We start from the raw sequence: 16,213 nt of genomic DNA, 5'->3' as shown, positions 1-16,213 counted from the left end.
CTGCCACGCCCAGATGAAGGCTTGCTCAGCTCCGAAAAGGCACGCCTGAGGCTGCAGAGAGAGGCAGAAAGATGACAAATGTCCACAGCACGCTCCAGCACGGGACAAACCTGGAGAGTGCTCATAGTGCCCCTAGAGCAGAATGAAGTCACAGAATCACACGGGCAATTAAGCACGAAAAGACCTGAGTTCCTCTGAGCGCATTGGGTGCAGCCTTGGACGGAACACCACCATGTCACAACATGCCACCACGTCTTTCCTCAAACACCCCCAGGGACGGTGGCTCCACCGTCCTGGGCAGCCCACCACCTCCTGGGCAGCCCATTCCGATATGTGATGAGCCTTTCTGTGAAGAAACTCTTCCTAATATCCAGCCCAAACGAGCCGCTATGGTTCGGGGCACTGGCTCGGGCCAGCCTTCCCTCAGGGGGAACAGCTCCGTGCGGGACCACAGCCGAGGGCGCCCGGGAACTGGAACAGGAAGGGGACGGGGATAGAGGAGGGGGATAGGGAAGGGGCCGGGCGAGGGAGGAGGTGGCGGTGGTGCCGCTCCGCCCCGCCCGCCCCTCGGCGCGGTTTGGCGGGAAAGCGGGGCTTTGGCGGGAACTGCGGGCTTTGGCGGGCTCGGGAGAGGCGCGCAGCCGGAGCGCAGCGCAGCCGGAGCCCCTCGCCGCCATGCCCGCCGACGGGCAGCTGCTGAGCGGCCCCGCCGCCTGCCCGGAGCCCGGCGAGCAGCAGTACCTGCAGCAGGTGCGGCACGTCCTGCAGCACGGCCACCGGCGGCAGGATCGCACCGGCACCGGCACCATCTCCGTGTTCGGCATGCAGGCGCGGTACAGCCTCAGAGGTGGGCAGCGCCGGCACCCCCGGCCCCTGAGCTTCCTCCCTGTCCCTGCTCCCGCCCCTGCTCCCTGTCCCTGCTCCTGCCCTCTCCCTGAGCCGGGCTGAGTGTGGCGGTCTCACACGCCGGGGCTGTCCCCCTCCCTCCCACCCGAGGGATCCGACCATGCGAGCTACACATCCTCTCGCAACTCCTTATTTCATATCCCAGCCTCACAAAGTCGCGTGGTGGCATTGCCCTTTGTGTGGGAAAAGCCGAAGTCTGCTCACCCTGGCGATGGCTGGTCCCCGCTCACCCTCTGGAACTCTTTTCCAGATCAGTTTCCACTGCTGACAACGAAGAGGGTGTTCTGGAAGGGAGTGCTGGAGGAGCTGCTGTGGTTCATCAAGGTTCGGTATTGGGGTGTCCCTGTGGGTGGCGGGCCCGAGAGCGGCACAAACAGAACCAGCTGCTGGGCAGTGGATTGAGGCATTTGGGTAAATGCAGATGCTTCTGTTCCTGTTAGAGAAGTGCAGCCTCCTAATAATGTGACCACACATGGAAGGCCATTGTTTCCAAGATATTCTGCATTCTAATGCAGACTCTTGCTAACAGTGCAATCAGAACAGTTTCTCTTCTATTTCTTCTTAAGGGAGAAAATTTGAAACAGTGAGGTCTTGGACTTATTTGAAGATACTCCACAGCTATAAAGCCGAATGCAGTCTCTTTGTGTTTAATCAGAAATAATAATATAAGGCAGATAATAGGCAATTTAATGATCTGCTTTTTAATATTGAGGTAGCTTGATTTGAACAGAGACAAGCAGCGTGGAACCATGGGTGATGTAAGACTGATGTAAATACTAGACTTTTTAGTAGCAAAAAAATGAGATCTAATAGCTGCACCTAGTAATAAAATTCAACTATAGTTAGTTCATTACAATGTAAGTGTTCCCTTCTATGTTGTGATATTGTGCAAGTGTGGGAGAATCTACATAAGCATTTGCTCGATAGCAGGACTCAAATACTAATTGAATTTTTAAAAGCTTTTGGTTTTGTTTGATGTTTTTGTTTTGTTTGGTTTTTTGGTTTTTTTTTTTTTTTTTATTTATTTATTGATTTTTTTTAATGTAAAAGACTAGACACTCCCTAAACCAGCATACTTTCTGTGTTGGATTTTTGAGTGTGCTCATTTGGACATGCAGGATTCAGTGACATTTTTCTGGGTTATTTTCTCTTTTTTGTCACTTTAACAAAAGGATTTTTAAGACCTTAAGCTTATTATAGGTGACTTGGAAAAGACCGTGCCTAGCCCATAGATTTTTTGTTAGTCTATTTTCATCAATCTGTAAAGTAACATCTTGTTCCCTGCAAATATGAAATGACATTCCACAGTTGACCTTGAGGCTGTTTGTGCATTCACAAAGTGTGAGAATCCTGAGTTAAACAACAGCAGTGTTTAACTCAGCAACTTCAAACTCCATCCCAGTGTGTTGCTCACAAGTTTTGTTTGTCCATGTGCAAGAACCTCATGGAGTACATTAATTAAATTCTCCTTTATTAGTGGAGAAATACTGTGGACTAGCAAACTTAATACAAGTGTTTTAAATTATGCCCTCTGTGTTGGAACTAGGATGCAAACTTCTCACTGTGTTTTGTAGGGTTCCACAAATGCCAAAGAGCTCTCTGCAAAAGGTGTGAAGATTTGGGATGCTAATGGGTCGCGTGAGTTCCTGGATAAGCAGGGTTTCAGCACCAGAGAGGAGGGTGATTTGGGACCAGTGTATGGTTTCCAGTGGAGGCATTTTGGAGCAGAATACAAAGATATGCACACAGGTAATCACATCCAAATACAGTCTTGAGTGCTCAGTGAGACAGCTGGGACACATCACTTCCAGAAGCCTGTGTGGAATGGAATGTTCTTAAACATTCACAGCAAGCTGATAGCCAGAATAAAAGTGTTTGAGAGAGTTAATTTAACTTCTTTTTTTCCTTACTCAGTCTTAATGATCCTGAAAGATGTAGCTTTGTATACTAAAGTTTGGTATTTGTGGAACAGATGAGTCACAAGGCACACACTATTTTACCTAGAGCAGATGTGGTTGCTCATGGCTGGAAGGATGTGGGTGCTGCAGTCCAGAAACCTGAGCTAGCTCCATTTGATAACAGAACACAGGCTGCCATCTCTGTATACCAGTGCAGAGTCCATGAAATTGTTGTGCTGGAGAGAACTGGCATCAGTACACTACATTCACTGCAGGCAGTGAAGAGAAAAATGTTTCCATTCTGCATCTGGAACAAGGTAGGGTGTTTCCACAGCTGATGATGCTGTGGACAGAACAGCTGTGACAAGTTGTGATGTGATGCAGAACCTGTTGGTATTTTCAGTGGAACTGGTTTATTAAACTGACTCTCAAATGTATTAATTCCTCTTTTCCAAGTCACTGAAGGAGAGGTTATAGAAAATGCTTAGAGGACTGCCATTAAGAAAAAGGTGTCAAAAACCAGATTGTGACAATCTGGTGTGACTTTTTTTTACTTGGATTAACAACATGGTTAGTTATCTAGGTGAGGTTTCTTGTTTGTTTGTTTTTTTTTGTTTTCAGTACAGCCTCAAATTGCAGCTCACTTTATTTACTGATATTAGACTTAGTATTGGCATGTTGACCACTAGCAGAATACAGTTTTATGGTAACACAAATGATGCAAATTGTGAACTGACACATCTGAAAACTTAGTTTCTCATCTTAAAAAAGTCTAAGGCACAACATAGCATGGAAAAAAAAGAACAAGATAAATTCATACAGTTTTCCTTACAAATATGTTTCCTTAAGTTGCATTACTAATGGATAGGTAAGTAGCTTCAGGAACTAACATAACCATTTGACAAAGCTTCTGGCATGGTAGTGCTGGCAGAAGAGTTCCCTGAGATGCTAATTGTGTATTACTACCTTGTTTGCCAGCTTGGGTCTCCCTGTAACCATAATTTGGTGTTGCTGCAATAAGAGTTATTAGAAAAAAGTAGTTACCAGCCATGCAGATTGACTGGCATAAGTCAGAACTATGATTAACAACTAATGACTTTTTTATTCTGAAATCCATTCTAATGGTCAGTTAATTTCAGAAAATTTCTTAGACAACTGGTATTGAGCCTAAAATTCAGCCTGTGTCATTGGGTGAAATGTAATATCCTGTGCTACACATTATTAAAGTTCCTTTCTGGAGCTAAATGCTATAAAAACTTTTCATACATGACCTTGAGAGCGCTAGATGGATGCACTTATTCATCTGTCAAAACCTCTCTACTTTTGAGTGTGTAAAGAATGCTGGCACCTGGCACACTGGTCTGGGCATAATTTTTTAAATATATATAAGAAGGAGCACTGTAGCATGCAAATTGAATGTTTAGAAAAGCATTTTAATCCAGAAATGCAATAAGAAAATCAGTCTAAATACCGTGACTGACTAGGTGGTAAAATCTTGTTCATTCCAGTACAGCTCTTGTCCTATTTAGGTAACAAGTCATCATGAGTGATAAAATATCATGCTTTGTCCAGCTAGTTTTTTTGTATTGCACCTTCTGTTTCTTGGGTTTTAGTGATTATACAGACTTTTTAGTTGGTCTTAAAATAAATCAGTTGGTTGAAAATGGAATAAATGGGAATGGTCCACTTTCAGTGGGTGCTAAAGGTACTCAAAGGACACAGAAGAATTGGGGGGACATACAGAAATATCATTATGAGAATTTTGCAAGCTCTGGACCATCCTAAGAAAGACCAAGAACAGCTATGTTTGGATGGTGCCAACTTATTAATCATTTCAAAGTTGCAATAAAATCTTCAGAGGTTGTAATTTGGGTGTCACTTTTCAGTGGGACATGGGCTGGCTGTTAAAAAAATACCATGATTTGAATCTGTCCGGTTTAGATCTTACTTGTTCTATTTCTTCAGATTACTCCAACCAAGGAGTTGATCAGTTGCAAAAAGTGATTGAAACGATCAAAACCAACCCAGATGACAGAAGAATCATTATGTGTGCTTGGAATCCCAAAGGTATTGAACAGCTGGCATAAAGTGAATGTGGTTGCACATTATATTGCTGTGTGCTTTTACATTATATTGCTGTGTGCTAAATTATGTTCTGTTCTGTGTCAACAGTCGGTTCCATTTGGTGTCCTTGTTCATTCTTTATAAAACTACCAGGAGTGCAGTAAAAAATGGCCAGGGGTTATAATCTTGATTCTCTTTCTACTTTATCCTTATGTTCAGACCTCAAAAATAATGAACTGTTTCTTCAAAGTTTTCAGGTTAAAGTGAGGGATTCACCAGTGTCTTTGACATACAGTTTATTCAAAGACAGTAATTTTAAAAAGGTAAAAACACCCAAACCATAAAAACTATATTAAAGCAATGTGTCTGGCTTTTAGCCATGTAATCTATTGTAAACCCTTAAAACTAGAGAACAAAAATATTATTTGTGTTGTAATCTTCTCCTTGAACATGGATTCATTTGATGAACCTATATCATACCAATGATAGGGTCTATTTATACATAGATATCCATTCACTCTGTAGGAATTTCTAAACAAGAGCTACTGCAAGAGAATGTTTAACTTTCACCAGTGATAGACCTGTGCTCCAAAAAAATCACACAGCATTTTCCACTGTTCTCTGAAACAGTATGCCATATGCTATTGCTGTTATTTTCAAGGGTAAACATTCTCAGAAAATACCTGGTGAAAGTTTTCTTTGCCAAGCTGTAATTTTACTCTCTGCACTTTTTAAGCATAGAAAAACACTCAAAAAAAAATCTTCTGGTTTCTGATTTTTTTAAAATGATCAATACTTTTGTATCTCAACAAGCACATTGCAATGGAAAGAGAGTAAGATGAAGCAGTTGGAATTTGCTTTAGGGTATATGCTTAATTTTACTCTTAATGTCTTCCTTTAGGGAATTCAACTGTCTCACCAAGGTGAGTAGAAATAAACTGCTGTGCAACATTATGGCATAAGTCTGTTCTGTGGAATATCTGTTAATGACTTTCTGGTCATACAACCCAGGGAGACAGCTTGTCATGACCTGGACTTAATTGCTTGGGCAGCATGTACTTACAAACAAGAGAAAAAGCAACAGAATGACAGTGCAGTTGGCTCTCTGCTGTACCTCATTACATGCTTGTTTAGGTTTTGCATCTTCTACATTTATCATTTATAACACACTAATGCTGTTACTGTTTTCTTCCCCCCAACCCACCCCACCTTCTGTACCTCAATTCCTAGATATTTCCCTGATGGCTTTGCCTCCGTGCCATGCCCTTTGCCAGTTCTATGTTCTAAATGGTGAATTGTCATGCCAACTCTATCAGAGGTCTGGAGACATGGGACTAGGAGTGCCTTTTAATATTGCCAGCTATTCACTGCTCACGTACATGATTGCCCATGTCACAGGGCTGAAGGTAGGCTATTTAATAATTTTATTTATTCTTGTCTGAGAAATGAGGGACTAAAAGATAAGGCTCTTCATGTCATGCCCAAGAAAAACTGAAATGAGCATACTGTTTGAAATCTTGCTGAAATGTGTGTAAAAAAGAGCCCTGTGAAATGATGTGAATTGCCTCTGGTTTGTATGGGCAGTTAGACTCAGCAATGTAAGAATTTTAAAATTCAGGTTAAGCAGAATATTCTTTCATGCCTTGACTGTGTCAAGACTGCCTGTTCACTACTCTTAGAAATCTGAACTGAGTGCTTGTCCTCATGGGATAGTAATGTACAACTGATTAGATTTTGTAGTATGGGTTTATTGGAAGTGAACAGTAGCTCAGCAGTTGCTGTCAAGGTTGTAATTTGGATATTCTGCCCATCTGACTTCCAGCTATAATTTCAGCTGTGTATTTCTTTGATTTCCTACTGTAGATGATTATGTAGAGTGCTAGTATGTGCTGAAGTAGCTCCTGCCCTGACTTTAGAGCTGTATTTTGTAATTTGGCAGAGAAACGTAAATGCATGACAGTCTTGTACAAGGAAAAACCCCTTTTCTTTAGGGCATGTAAAAAATTATACTAGAAAGGCCTTCAGTGCCTAATCCTCCGGCCACCAGCAACATGAAGTGGAACTCCTTAAAACAGGGCAATAGGGAAGAATCAGACTTCACAGCAATTGCAGAAACTAGTGCAAGGTACTAAAGAAAGTGAAGATTAACGTTACGTGCAGCTGCTGCCTCTCAGCCACTTCCTCTCATGGCTTGCGTGGTTTTCAGTGTAACACATCTGAGGGCTGATCAACATTGGTCAGAGGCCAGTAAAAGAGCTGATGAAAATTCCCCATGTGAAATGCCATTGCTCAGGAGCTGCTAAGTCACAGAACCTGCAAGCTCTGGGTGTTTGCCTGTGCCTTACACCTCCACTGCTGTTTGGTAGTGGCTGAGGCAACTGCTCTTAAGCCAGCTTTGGTGAGTTGTGCTCACTCCACTAGAAGTGGAGTGGAAAAGCTGGATGTCAATGCTGCACCTTCCTTCTGTCTCAGTGAGCAGATCAGTATTGCCCTATTAATTTACCAAAGCTACTGTCATAGCAGGATTTGAAAGATAAATTTTTTGGTAAGCTAGTGGAAATTTCATTATATTTTCCATTAATTGTGCATTAGTCAGAGAAGCTTGTGTCCTTCACAGCTTTCAAGGATAACAATCCTGTACAGAAGTGGCAATTCCACACTAGCCAGATGCTGAGAATCAATGCTGTAAGCATTGTAATGTTTTGCTTTCTTGGAACTTGACTGTTTGAAAACCACATGTGTTCTTCATTCCTTTCAGCCTGGAGAGTTCATACACACCTTAGGAGATGCTCACATATACTTGAACCATGTGGAACCTCTAAAAGTCCAAGTAAGTACTTATTCTGTACTCTATCCTTTTATCTTCCACAGTGCTTATTCAATGCAAAATTACCTTGATATTTTAAATGTCCTTTTGCAGATAGTAATTTTTGTGGGGATTTTTTTCTCATTTCTTTCCTAACAACTGTAATATCTTAACACCTGTTCAGTTCAGGTTGCAAACAGAAATACAATACAAGCATGTTTGAAATGTACATCTGTGTACTACTCTAAAACCAAGAGAGAGCCAGAATCTGCACTTTTAACTTCAAAAATAATTCCACCTAGTCCTAATAACACAAGATAAAACGTCTTTGTAATATATCAGAAAAGGATCACTTAAAATTCACAGAGCTAATCAGTAATACTAATTGGCTGAGAAAGGCTACATTTTCTTCAGGAAGTAATTTGTTGCAGTAGGATAAAATCAGTGTTTGATTTGATTAGACTAAGCTTGGACTGAATGTCCTCATTATTAATATGGTTCAAAACCATCCAGAGAAGCAGTTATTGATTCAGACCCTAACAATGAGAAGTGAGAAGCTGTAGAATATTTGATGCATGTTTGGGTCAGATTTTCCAATTTAATTTTCCCTGAAAGGAATGTAATGTGTAACCACCAGAACTGATTTGCCATCTGAAAGTACTTGCAGTGCATTTGGATGATCGGGGAATTCACCTGAAAATTATGCTACTGCTCCCTGTGAAAATGCTAAGGTAGATTCTACCTAAATGTCTTGGGATTTTCTTCAATTTTTTTTCTTAGTGTAAGTCTTCTTGGTGGGAAGGGAAAGCCTACATAGTGTAATCTGATTTGAGATTGAGAAGGCAGTCTCTGCTTTCAATTATTAGCTTTATACTGTAAGCTTGCTTTTATTTCAGCTTCAGAGGGAGCCAAGACCTTTCCCCAAACTCAGAATTCTTCGTGAGATTAAAGACATCAGCGACTTCAAGGCAGAAGACTTTCAGATTGAAGATTATAATCCTCATCCACCTATTAAAATGGAGATGGCTGTCTAATGCTATAAACCAGCATTAAATATTAATGTGGAAATGTACCTAAGCTACTTAGTTTCTCTAAAGTGGTGGAGCTTTTGCATTCTTCAAAAGGTATTTGCTTTATTGTTAAGTAGTCACAGACCAGATTTGCCTTCAGTGCTACCACCCTGTAGTTGTACAGGACAGATGATTATTCCTGATATGCCATGCAGATGTTTAACCCAGTTTTAAGTTTTTAGAGGATTCCTTCAGGGAATTGGGAAAATTGTTAAATATATTCTAAAGAGTGTATGTTTAATAAAGCTTTTTTTAAAAAATCTCCTTGAAGGCATGATGCATATTTAATTCTGGTGTGTTTTTTTATAGTTAGTAGTAAAAAAGGGTTGGAAAGCAAAATGTCTTGGAGGGTAACAGCTGGCAAGGAAAAACAAACTTCCCATAGTCTTCACACATGGACCATCAGGAAGGCAAAAGAGTTTAATGGAACCTTCATGGAACTGCAATCTCTGCATAATGTTGCTGGTTTTTTTTTTTTATTCCTCAACCCTAAATTACTAATTTGATATAAATCAAAGAGAATTGCAGTTAAAGAGAGGTTACCAGATAATATTAGTAATCAGCTGTCTGTCATCGTTTAAAACCAGATCCCACAAACATATGGACTAATTTTGCAGCCTGGAGCAGTAAAACCTAGAGATCATAGTATTTTTAGGAATGGAGTTCATTAATTAAATTCTAGCAGAATTCAGCTTTCAAGTCTCCTTATCCTTGTACCTTCTGCAATAACACATTAAATTCCTCTTCAGCAATTTGTGAGTAGATATGTAGTTAATATTCATAGGATAGGCAATACATATTTGAACATGTAGAAAAATGCATAGTAATTTTTTGTATTAATTTTTAAAGTCAATAAACTGGTGAATATTGGAAAAGTGTACAATTTCAGATAATTCTAAGAATTTAATAATCAGTGTGCTTTCATTCAGGGTCCTGCATAAGAGGACCATTGAATCGTTCTTAGACCAAACTCATCATAACTTTGAAAATTGTACTTGGTATAAAAATTATTTGCATATGTCATTATGCTGATTTTCCTTCTACTGATCACTAATATTGAGAATAATTTTTTGTAGCACAAAAAATTATTCTCCTTTCCTGACATTTAGCCCAACACAAGAAGATTGCACAAAAAAATCTCTGCCTGCTGTAAGCACACCAAATGTAAAGAGACCACTGCTTATTAGAAGGGTTCTTAATATTCACCGCAGTGCATTATTTGTGAAGAGTGATGATCACACAGCTCTTTAAGCTTAGATCCTGTGAGAAGCTTGGAATGGTCAAACCTCATCCTTTCTGAGGCTGCATTAAATGGACGCTCAGTAGCCAGCCTGCAGCTGAACGCACTTGGGTCTTTTCTCAAATCACTGAACTCACAGGTAGTAGCAGCAATTAGCACACCTGAGAGCTTTGTCACATGCTTCTAATAAATTTAATCTCAACTCTACTAGTCTGATATTCTAAAGTCACTCACTTCAGATGGTCCAGGTGTTATATTTTCATTAATGGTATGTCCCAGCTGTAGCTGTCAGCCGCTTCTTACCATGTGCATACTTTTATAAATTAAAGGTTCTTGAGTGTTCCTACAGCCCTTTAAAGTACAAGGAAACAGATTAAGCTGCACATTCACTTAACAGTTCTGCCTACACTTAGCAAGTCAAGTTCCTTCTGCTGGAATCCACTTTATGTAACACTGCAGATAAGGTGGATTCTGCAGGACATTTTAACAAGTGTAGTCAGACAGGATGTGAAATAAAGCTGGCCTCAGGGCTTTACTAGTGGGAATTAGCAGTGGTTATCCAGGACAGGAATACCTAGTCAAAAGAAGAATTAACAATGGGAATCATTTACTTCTCTTCATAAACTGCAGAAGAGTTAGGTCTATGGACATACATAGCATATATAAGCAGACCAGTCTCTATAGCTCTGGAAGAGTTCCTAGTTTTTAGTATAGGAATTAATTACAACTTCACTGTTTTCCCTTTATCAGCACAATTGACTACCAATAGCAGTTGGAGTGAAGCTTGTACCTTGAAGACCAAGAAGGTTTATGGTGCTCAAATGATCAGAAAGATGTAAAAAGCATTTCAACCGCACACTTTGATGTGAGTAAAAATAAAAATACATTTAAAAATTTGTAGGTATGAAAATTCTAGGAGCTTTCATGAAAGAATATGAATATTCAAAGAATTTTAACATACAGAGCTAAACAGGAGGTACTCAAGGAATTTTGATTTGCAGAATGTGAACACTGCTCGTGCTGCAAAGATGATTACTGTGACCTCAGGCCATATTCAGAGCAGTATTTTAGACAAAACGTGGGACATTGCTTGATACTTTCAAGAGATGTATCCTTGTATCATTTCTCCACTTTCCAAGGGTCATTCAACAGCTCAGAGATAGCAATGAAATTTCTTACCACTTTGGTCAAATATCTACTCTACTCCACCTTCTTAAACGAGTTTTGTAACCCATTCTATTTCTGACATGTTATGGTATGTTGCAAAATTTGCCTTATTGCAGTATCACAAAGAATATTAGTTATCTGATTATGGTAGATGAGGGGTCAGAAAAGAAAGAACTGCTGAATTTTTGAGACAAACATCCATCCGATCAGCCATCAGAATCAAGTCTTCTAATGAGCCTGACTTGGTGAGTTTGTCACCATAGTGACTGGCACCTGTGAAGTGTCTGAATGTGGAATGCAGCCCAGGTTTCAATGCCTTTATTAAAACCACAAACAGTTCACATCCACCTGCTTGAAGTTTAACCCACCCTTCTAACTTCCCTTTGCAGCCCACAGGAAGGTGAGCTTGTGGGGCAACAACACCAATACATGCTGTGGCCACCATGTAGCAAGATGTTTTTTAAGGAAAAAAAAAGAGTGATCACCATAGCCAGTTGTTCTCAGAATTTTTTTATACAACTAACCTGTTTGCAAGCCTTTCAGATACTTGGATATGATCAAGTGCTGGGCTAATTGACAGAGGCCCCCAAATCCAGACTAGAGATGACTGCCACACTGGGACATGCAAAGCTTTTCGGTGTATAATATGAAACAACAAAAATTACAGCAGTGCATGCAAGCTTATGCTCAGAAATCACAATCATGACAGCTGAAGAAACTAATCAGATTGCCTTGAAGGATGGGAAGAGAAAGATTTTCTCATTGCTGCTGCATTTTGCAGAGCCTTTCTCTGGAACTTTTTGGCCATCAGCAGTACAGACAAGCTTTCATTCACACTTCCCAGCCTGCAGCTGTCAATTTGGAGACAACTCAAGGCCCTGGCTTGTAGAAAATGTTTAAATATCACTCTGTTGTGGCAGTGGAAGGGAGAAAATGGAAAGTTGAGACCGGGAGACTCCCAAATTAACATATTATAAGAGCTGCTGGCAACTCATACAAAAGTATTTGTACAGTGTCCCTCCTGTGTGTGTCTCTATAAATCCAAATAATTTACATTTAAATGAGAGATCACATGAGAATTTGAATGAACTTCAAGGATGTTGTCAGTGTTAAAAATCAGCTTATACTTGTAATGTCAAGAACACTACACCTGACACAATGAACTGAGATACACAATAAAAATCAGTGTGTGCCAAAGGGCATAGTTGTACTGAACTGAGTTTGGAAATTACTGCCACTTAACTGGATGTTAAATCCTGCAAGTGAAAGTGAAGTGAAAATGCCAAGTGAAAATGGCTGCTCCATTCCAGACCACAGACATGGGCTTAATGTGCACAAAGGCACACCGAGCCTGTAGTGAGACAAATATATTGTCTCAAATATTATGTAATGCTCACACAAACTGATTGGGCAGCTCTCCCAGATAATTGCTTCACACACTCCCTCAAAATCTTTTGGGCATGTAGGCTCCTTTGGGAGCCAACTCACACTCCTCTGGTCATCTAACTGTGTCCAGAGGCAGGAACTAGGGGCACTCTGGGGACAGGATTCAGCATGCCTGGGACTGCACAGCTTTGGGATGTGCTTGCCTATGTGAATGAGCAGCTATTCCCATTGTGAGGCAGCTTAAGTGAAAATAGCAGTGATTCTGCTATAGGAAATCATTCTTCCTCCTGGAGACCAGTCCAGCCAGATGAGACATGGCCTTGTAGCTGAGATACGCTTGGATAAGAGTCAGGATTCAATTTCTAGCTGTGCTACAGATTTCCTGTCTGAAGCTGGACTAAGTTTTTCTGTCATTTCATGCCTCATATTAATTTCCTGTGTTTCTAGTACAGATAATTGTATCCCCCTTATTCACATGGGAATTCTGTGGATAAATATGTTAAATACTTTTGTGGTTCTCTATGCTATGGTGAATGCTATGGTGAAAAGAAGAGAAAGGCTATATAAAACATGCAGTGAAGCCAAAATTCAGGACTGGCCTTTAATTTGTAAAGCAAGCCTAATACTAATGTGTCATTCAAACCCATCCTACTAGATATTCATTATAAAATACCCCCCTCTGCAAATAAAGTGTCCTATCTACTGGTAGACAACAGCTGAGAGTGAGAAGTAAAATTAAATATTTTAATAGCAGGGCTTGGCATGAGAAACTGGCAGCAGAGAAATTATGCTAATGTCATCACTGTTGTTTCCAGTTGCTGCAGAAAACCAAGAATTTGTTAATTCACATTGTTTGGCTTGGTAGATTTGGTGTCAATACTTGGCAAAAAGTTGGGTGCAGAAAAACTAATTTACTTTAATCTGGAGACTGGTATTCTGAAAGGTATCAGCCTGTCTGCTCACACCTTGCTATTTATTATATATCTGGGAGTTAGTTCTGGTCTTTGGACTCATTAAAAATATTTCATGCAAAAAGTATTTAAATATAGCTGATGGCAGTGATTTACTACTAATGCTAGCAATGAGTTTCCTTGGGGGAAAGGACAAGTTTCACCCTTTTAAAATAGCTGCAAATGTACCAGACAAGTTCCTCTTAAGCCCAGACAGGACACCGAGTGCACTGACAGACCTCACCGTGACCAGTCTCACCTGGGGCTCACACCTTCTGCCCATGGCCCTTAGTTTCTACCTGGGTTGCATGGCAGGTGTCCCTGCCTCCAGCTGTGCTACAGCTGTGGACGTGTCTGGCCATGGAACAACACCCCATCCTGGCTGGACACACACCCTGGGCCCTGTCTGACCATGGTTCTCCTCACTCCTGGCCTCTGCTCATCCCCACCCCCAGGGAGATGAGGCTGGGGCCACCTCATTGCCCCCTGCCACCCCTGGAGGTGGGACAAGCTTGGCTGGGAGGACTCTGTCCTGCTGCCCCCATGGGGTTCCCCGACAGCTCCCAGTCCTTGGGAGCAGCTGGTCCCATGGCACCCTGCCTGCCAGGCATCTCAGGCTGCCCCAAGCCAGCAGTGCAGAGCCAGACCTGCAGCTGCACAAGAGCTCTGCACAAGCAGAATTTGCCCTACAAACCTGGCCTGACTTTGGGCTCTGACCCTCTGTTGTGGTGTAACCCCAGCCAGCAACCCAGCACCAAGCAGCCGGTCGGGGGCGGGATTGGGATTGGAAGGGGAAAAGCTGGAAAATTCATGGTTTGAGATACAGACAGTTTAATGGGGAAAGCAAGAGCTGTGTACACAAACAAAGCAAAACAAAGAATGAATGAATTCACTGCTTCCCATGGGCAGGCATGTGTTCAGCCATCTCCAGGACAGCAGGGCCCCATTACACATAACGATTATTTGGAAAGACAATCGTCACCACTCCAGATATTCCCCTTCCTCCTTCTTCCCCCTGTTTTATACACTGAGCATATTCCACATGGTCTGGAATATCCCTTTGGTCAGTTTGGGTCACCTGTCCCAGCTGTGTCTCCTCCCAAACTCCCAGGCACGCCCAACTTCCTTGCCAGCATGGCAGTGTGAAAAGCAGAAAAGGCCTTGGCTTTGCACAAGCCCTGCTCAGCAATAACAAAAACATTTCTATTTTATCAACCCTGTGTTCAGCACAAATCCAAAACACAACCCTTTCCCTAGCCGCTGTGAAAAAATGAGCTCCAGCCCAGCCAAAAGCAGCACACCCTCCCACAGCACAGGCCTTGTCCAAACGCTGAGTCTGACTGAACCCCTCACAAGGGGGACTTGATCTGCAGGGGCCATCTGAGAGTCCCCACTTTGACCCCCACCCATAAGCCTGCCAGGGTCTGCCTGAGTCCTCTACCTGGCTCCAGCAATCCTTATCTCTTTCCCATTTCTTTATCCTTGCCCTGGTTCTGTGTCCCCTGCAATACCCCCTACACCCCACAGCAACTAAATTCCCCTTCAGAGGAATCCCATCAGAGCACACTTACTTCTCTGTTGGGTGAGGGGATACATCTGTCTTGGAGGCAGCCCCAGGCAGGAGCAGCCCTGCTGGCCCTGCCCAGCCTCACTAAAAGCCCTTTCCCACCATCCCTGCCCTGGGACCCATCTCAGCTCAGGACACAGCTCCAGTCCCTGCCTGAGCTACCCCGGGGGTGATCGCAGCTGAGCAGAGCCATGGACCTCACTGGTCTGGACCTGAACCACAGGCTGAGCCCTGCTTGACCTGGGCCTGACTTCATCACCATGGGCAGGCTGGCAGTCCTGGCAGGGCTCTGTCTGACCCTGGTCTCTGTCACTGGGACAGAGCTTGCCCTCAGAGCTGTCTTAGCACCATAACCTTGTCTGGTAACCTTCCCAGTTCTGGCTGTTCCCTCAGACCTGCCCTGCCAGCCATGATCCTGGCTCCCCAGCCCTCCTGCACCCCTGGCAGTGCCTCTGGTACCACTGAGAGGATGACTTGCAGCTTGCTAACAGCATGATTTCCTGCAATGTTGATATTTACAGCTGAGTTAGGGCAGCACAAATAGAGTTGGTGCAATTAGAGGAGCCTAAACCACACTCCTGCATATAGCCACTGCAGTCATGTCTACACATGCACTGCTGAGCAGAACACTGGCTGGAGCATCAAACCCAGAGAGCAAAGTGAAAATGGGAGCTGGGTGATCATCCTTGGGCTGCAGGGGATATCAGCTTCATCAGTCCCTCAGTGCTCTACAGACCACATTGTCCAGCCTGCACTGCTCTGCACAGGTGTTATCCAGGCTGTCTCTTGGACCTGCAGCGTCCTCCACAGAACAGCATGGACTTCATCTTTGCACCTTGCTTCTCTACCCTTCATATGGGCAATCACAACCACAGGATGCATTCTTTCATATTTCTCACTGATGTAGGAAGATGAAATTTTAGCAATTACTTTCATAATAATAGTGAAAAAAACCCCTAGATATTTCCAGGTTGTTCACAGAAATTTCATGTGGGAAGAATGAACCAGGGAGATAAGGTAAAGAAAGGCAGCCTTGGTAGGGAATAGCTGAAATAGAGACGAATTAATTTTCAGCTTTAGTGTTTAACTTCACACAAAGGAGTTTTGGCACATGCTCCAACAGTTATGCAGTAGATTCATTAAGCAAACAGTAATTAGG

At 42.4% G+C, this 16,213-nt stretch overlaps 1 protein-coding gene across 1 annotated transcript; it reads left to right on the top strand.

Moving 5' to 3' along the window:
* Nucleotides 1–643: 643 nt before the first annotated feature.
* Nucleotides 644–9,008, top strand: TYMS (thymidylate synthetase). Its single transcript, XM_064434721.1, has 7 exons — nt 644–847; nt 1,157–1,230; nt 2,481–2,655; nt 4,770–4,871; nt 6,099–6,274; nt 7,627–7,698; nt 8,571–9,008. Exons 1-7 carry the CDS (start codon nt 676–678, stop codon nt 8,706–8,708), a joined length of 909 nt encoding a protein of 302 aa, XP_064290791.1. The 5' UTR covers nt 644–675; the 3' UTR covers nt 8,709–9,008.
* The last annotated feature ends 7,205 nt before the right edge of the window (nt 9,009–16,213 follow it).

This window comes from Passer domesticus, chromosome 1, assembly GCF_036417665.1.
Source record: "Passer domesticus isolate bPasDom1 chromosome 1, bPasDom1.hap1, whole genome shotgun sequence".
Taxonomy (NCBI): domain Eukaryota; kingdom Metazoa; phylum Chordata; class Aves; order Passeriformes; family Passeridae; genus Passer; species Passer domesticus.
Note: the sequence above shows the minus strand (reverse complement) of the source record. Positions and strands in the feature narration are given on the sequence as shown.

Bases quoted from the DNA above. Each gene is read 5' to 3' on its own strand.
- TYMS (XM_064434721.1), top strand. From the start codon at position 676: ATGCCCGCCGACGGGCAGCTGCTGAGCGGCCCCGCCGCCTGCCCGGAG. The intron at 4,872-6,098 runs GTATTGAACAGC...CTCAATTCCTAG, and splicing joins GTGTGCTTGGAATCCCAAAG to ATATTTCCCTGATGGCTTTG. The intron at 6,275-7,626 runs GTAGGCTATTTA...CATTCCTTTCAG, and splicing joins CCCATGTCACAGGGCTGAAG to CCTGGAGAGTTCATACACAC.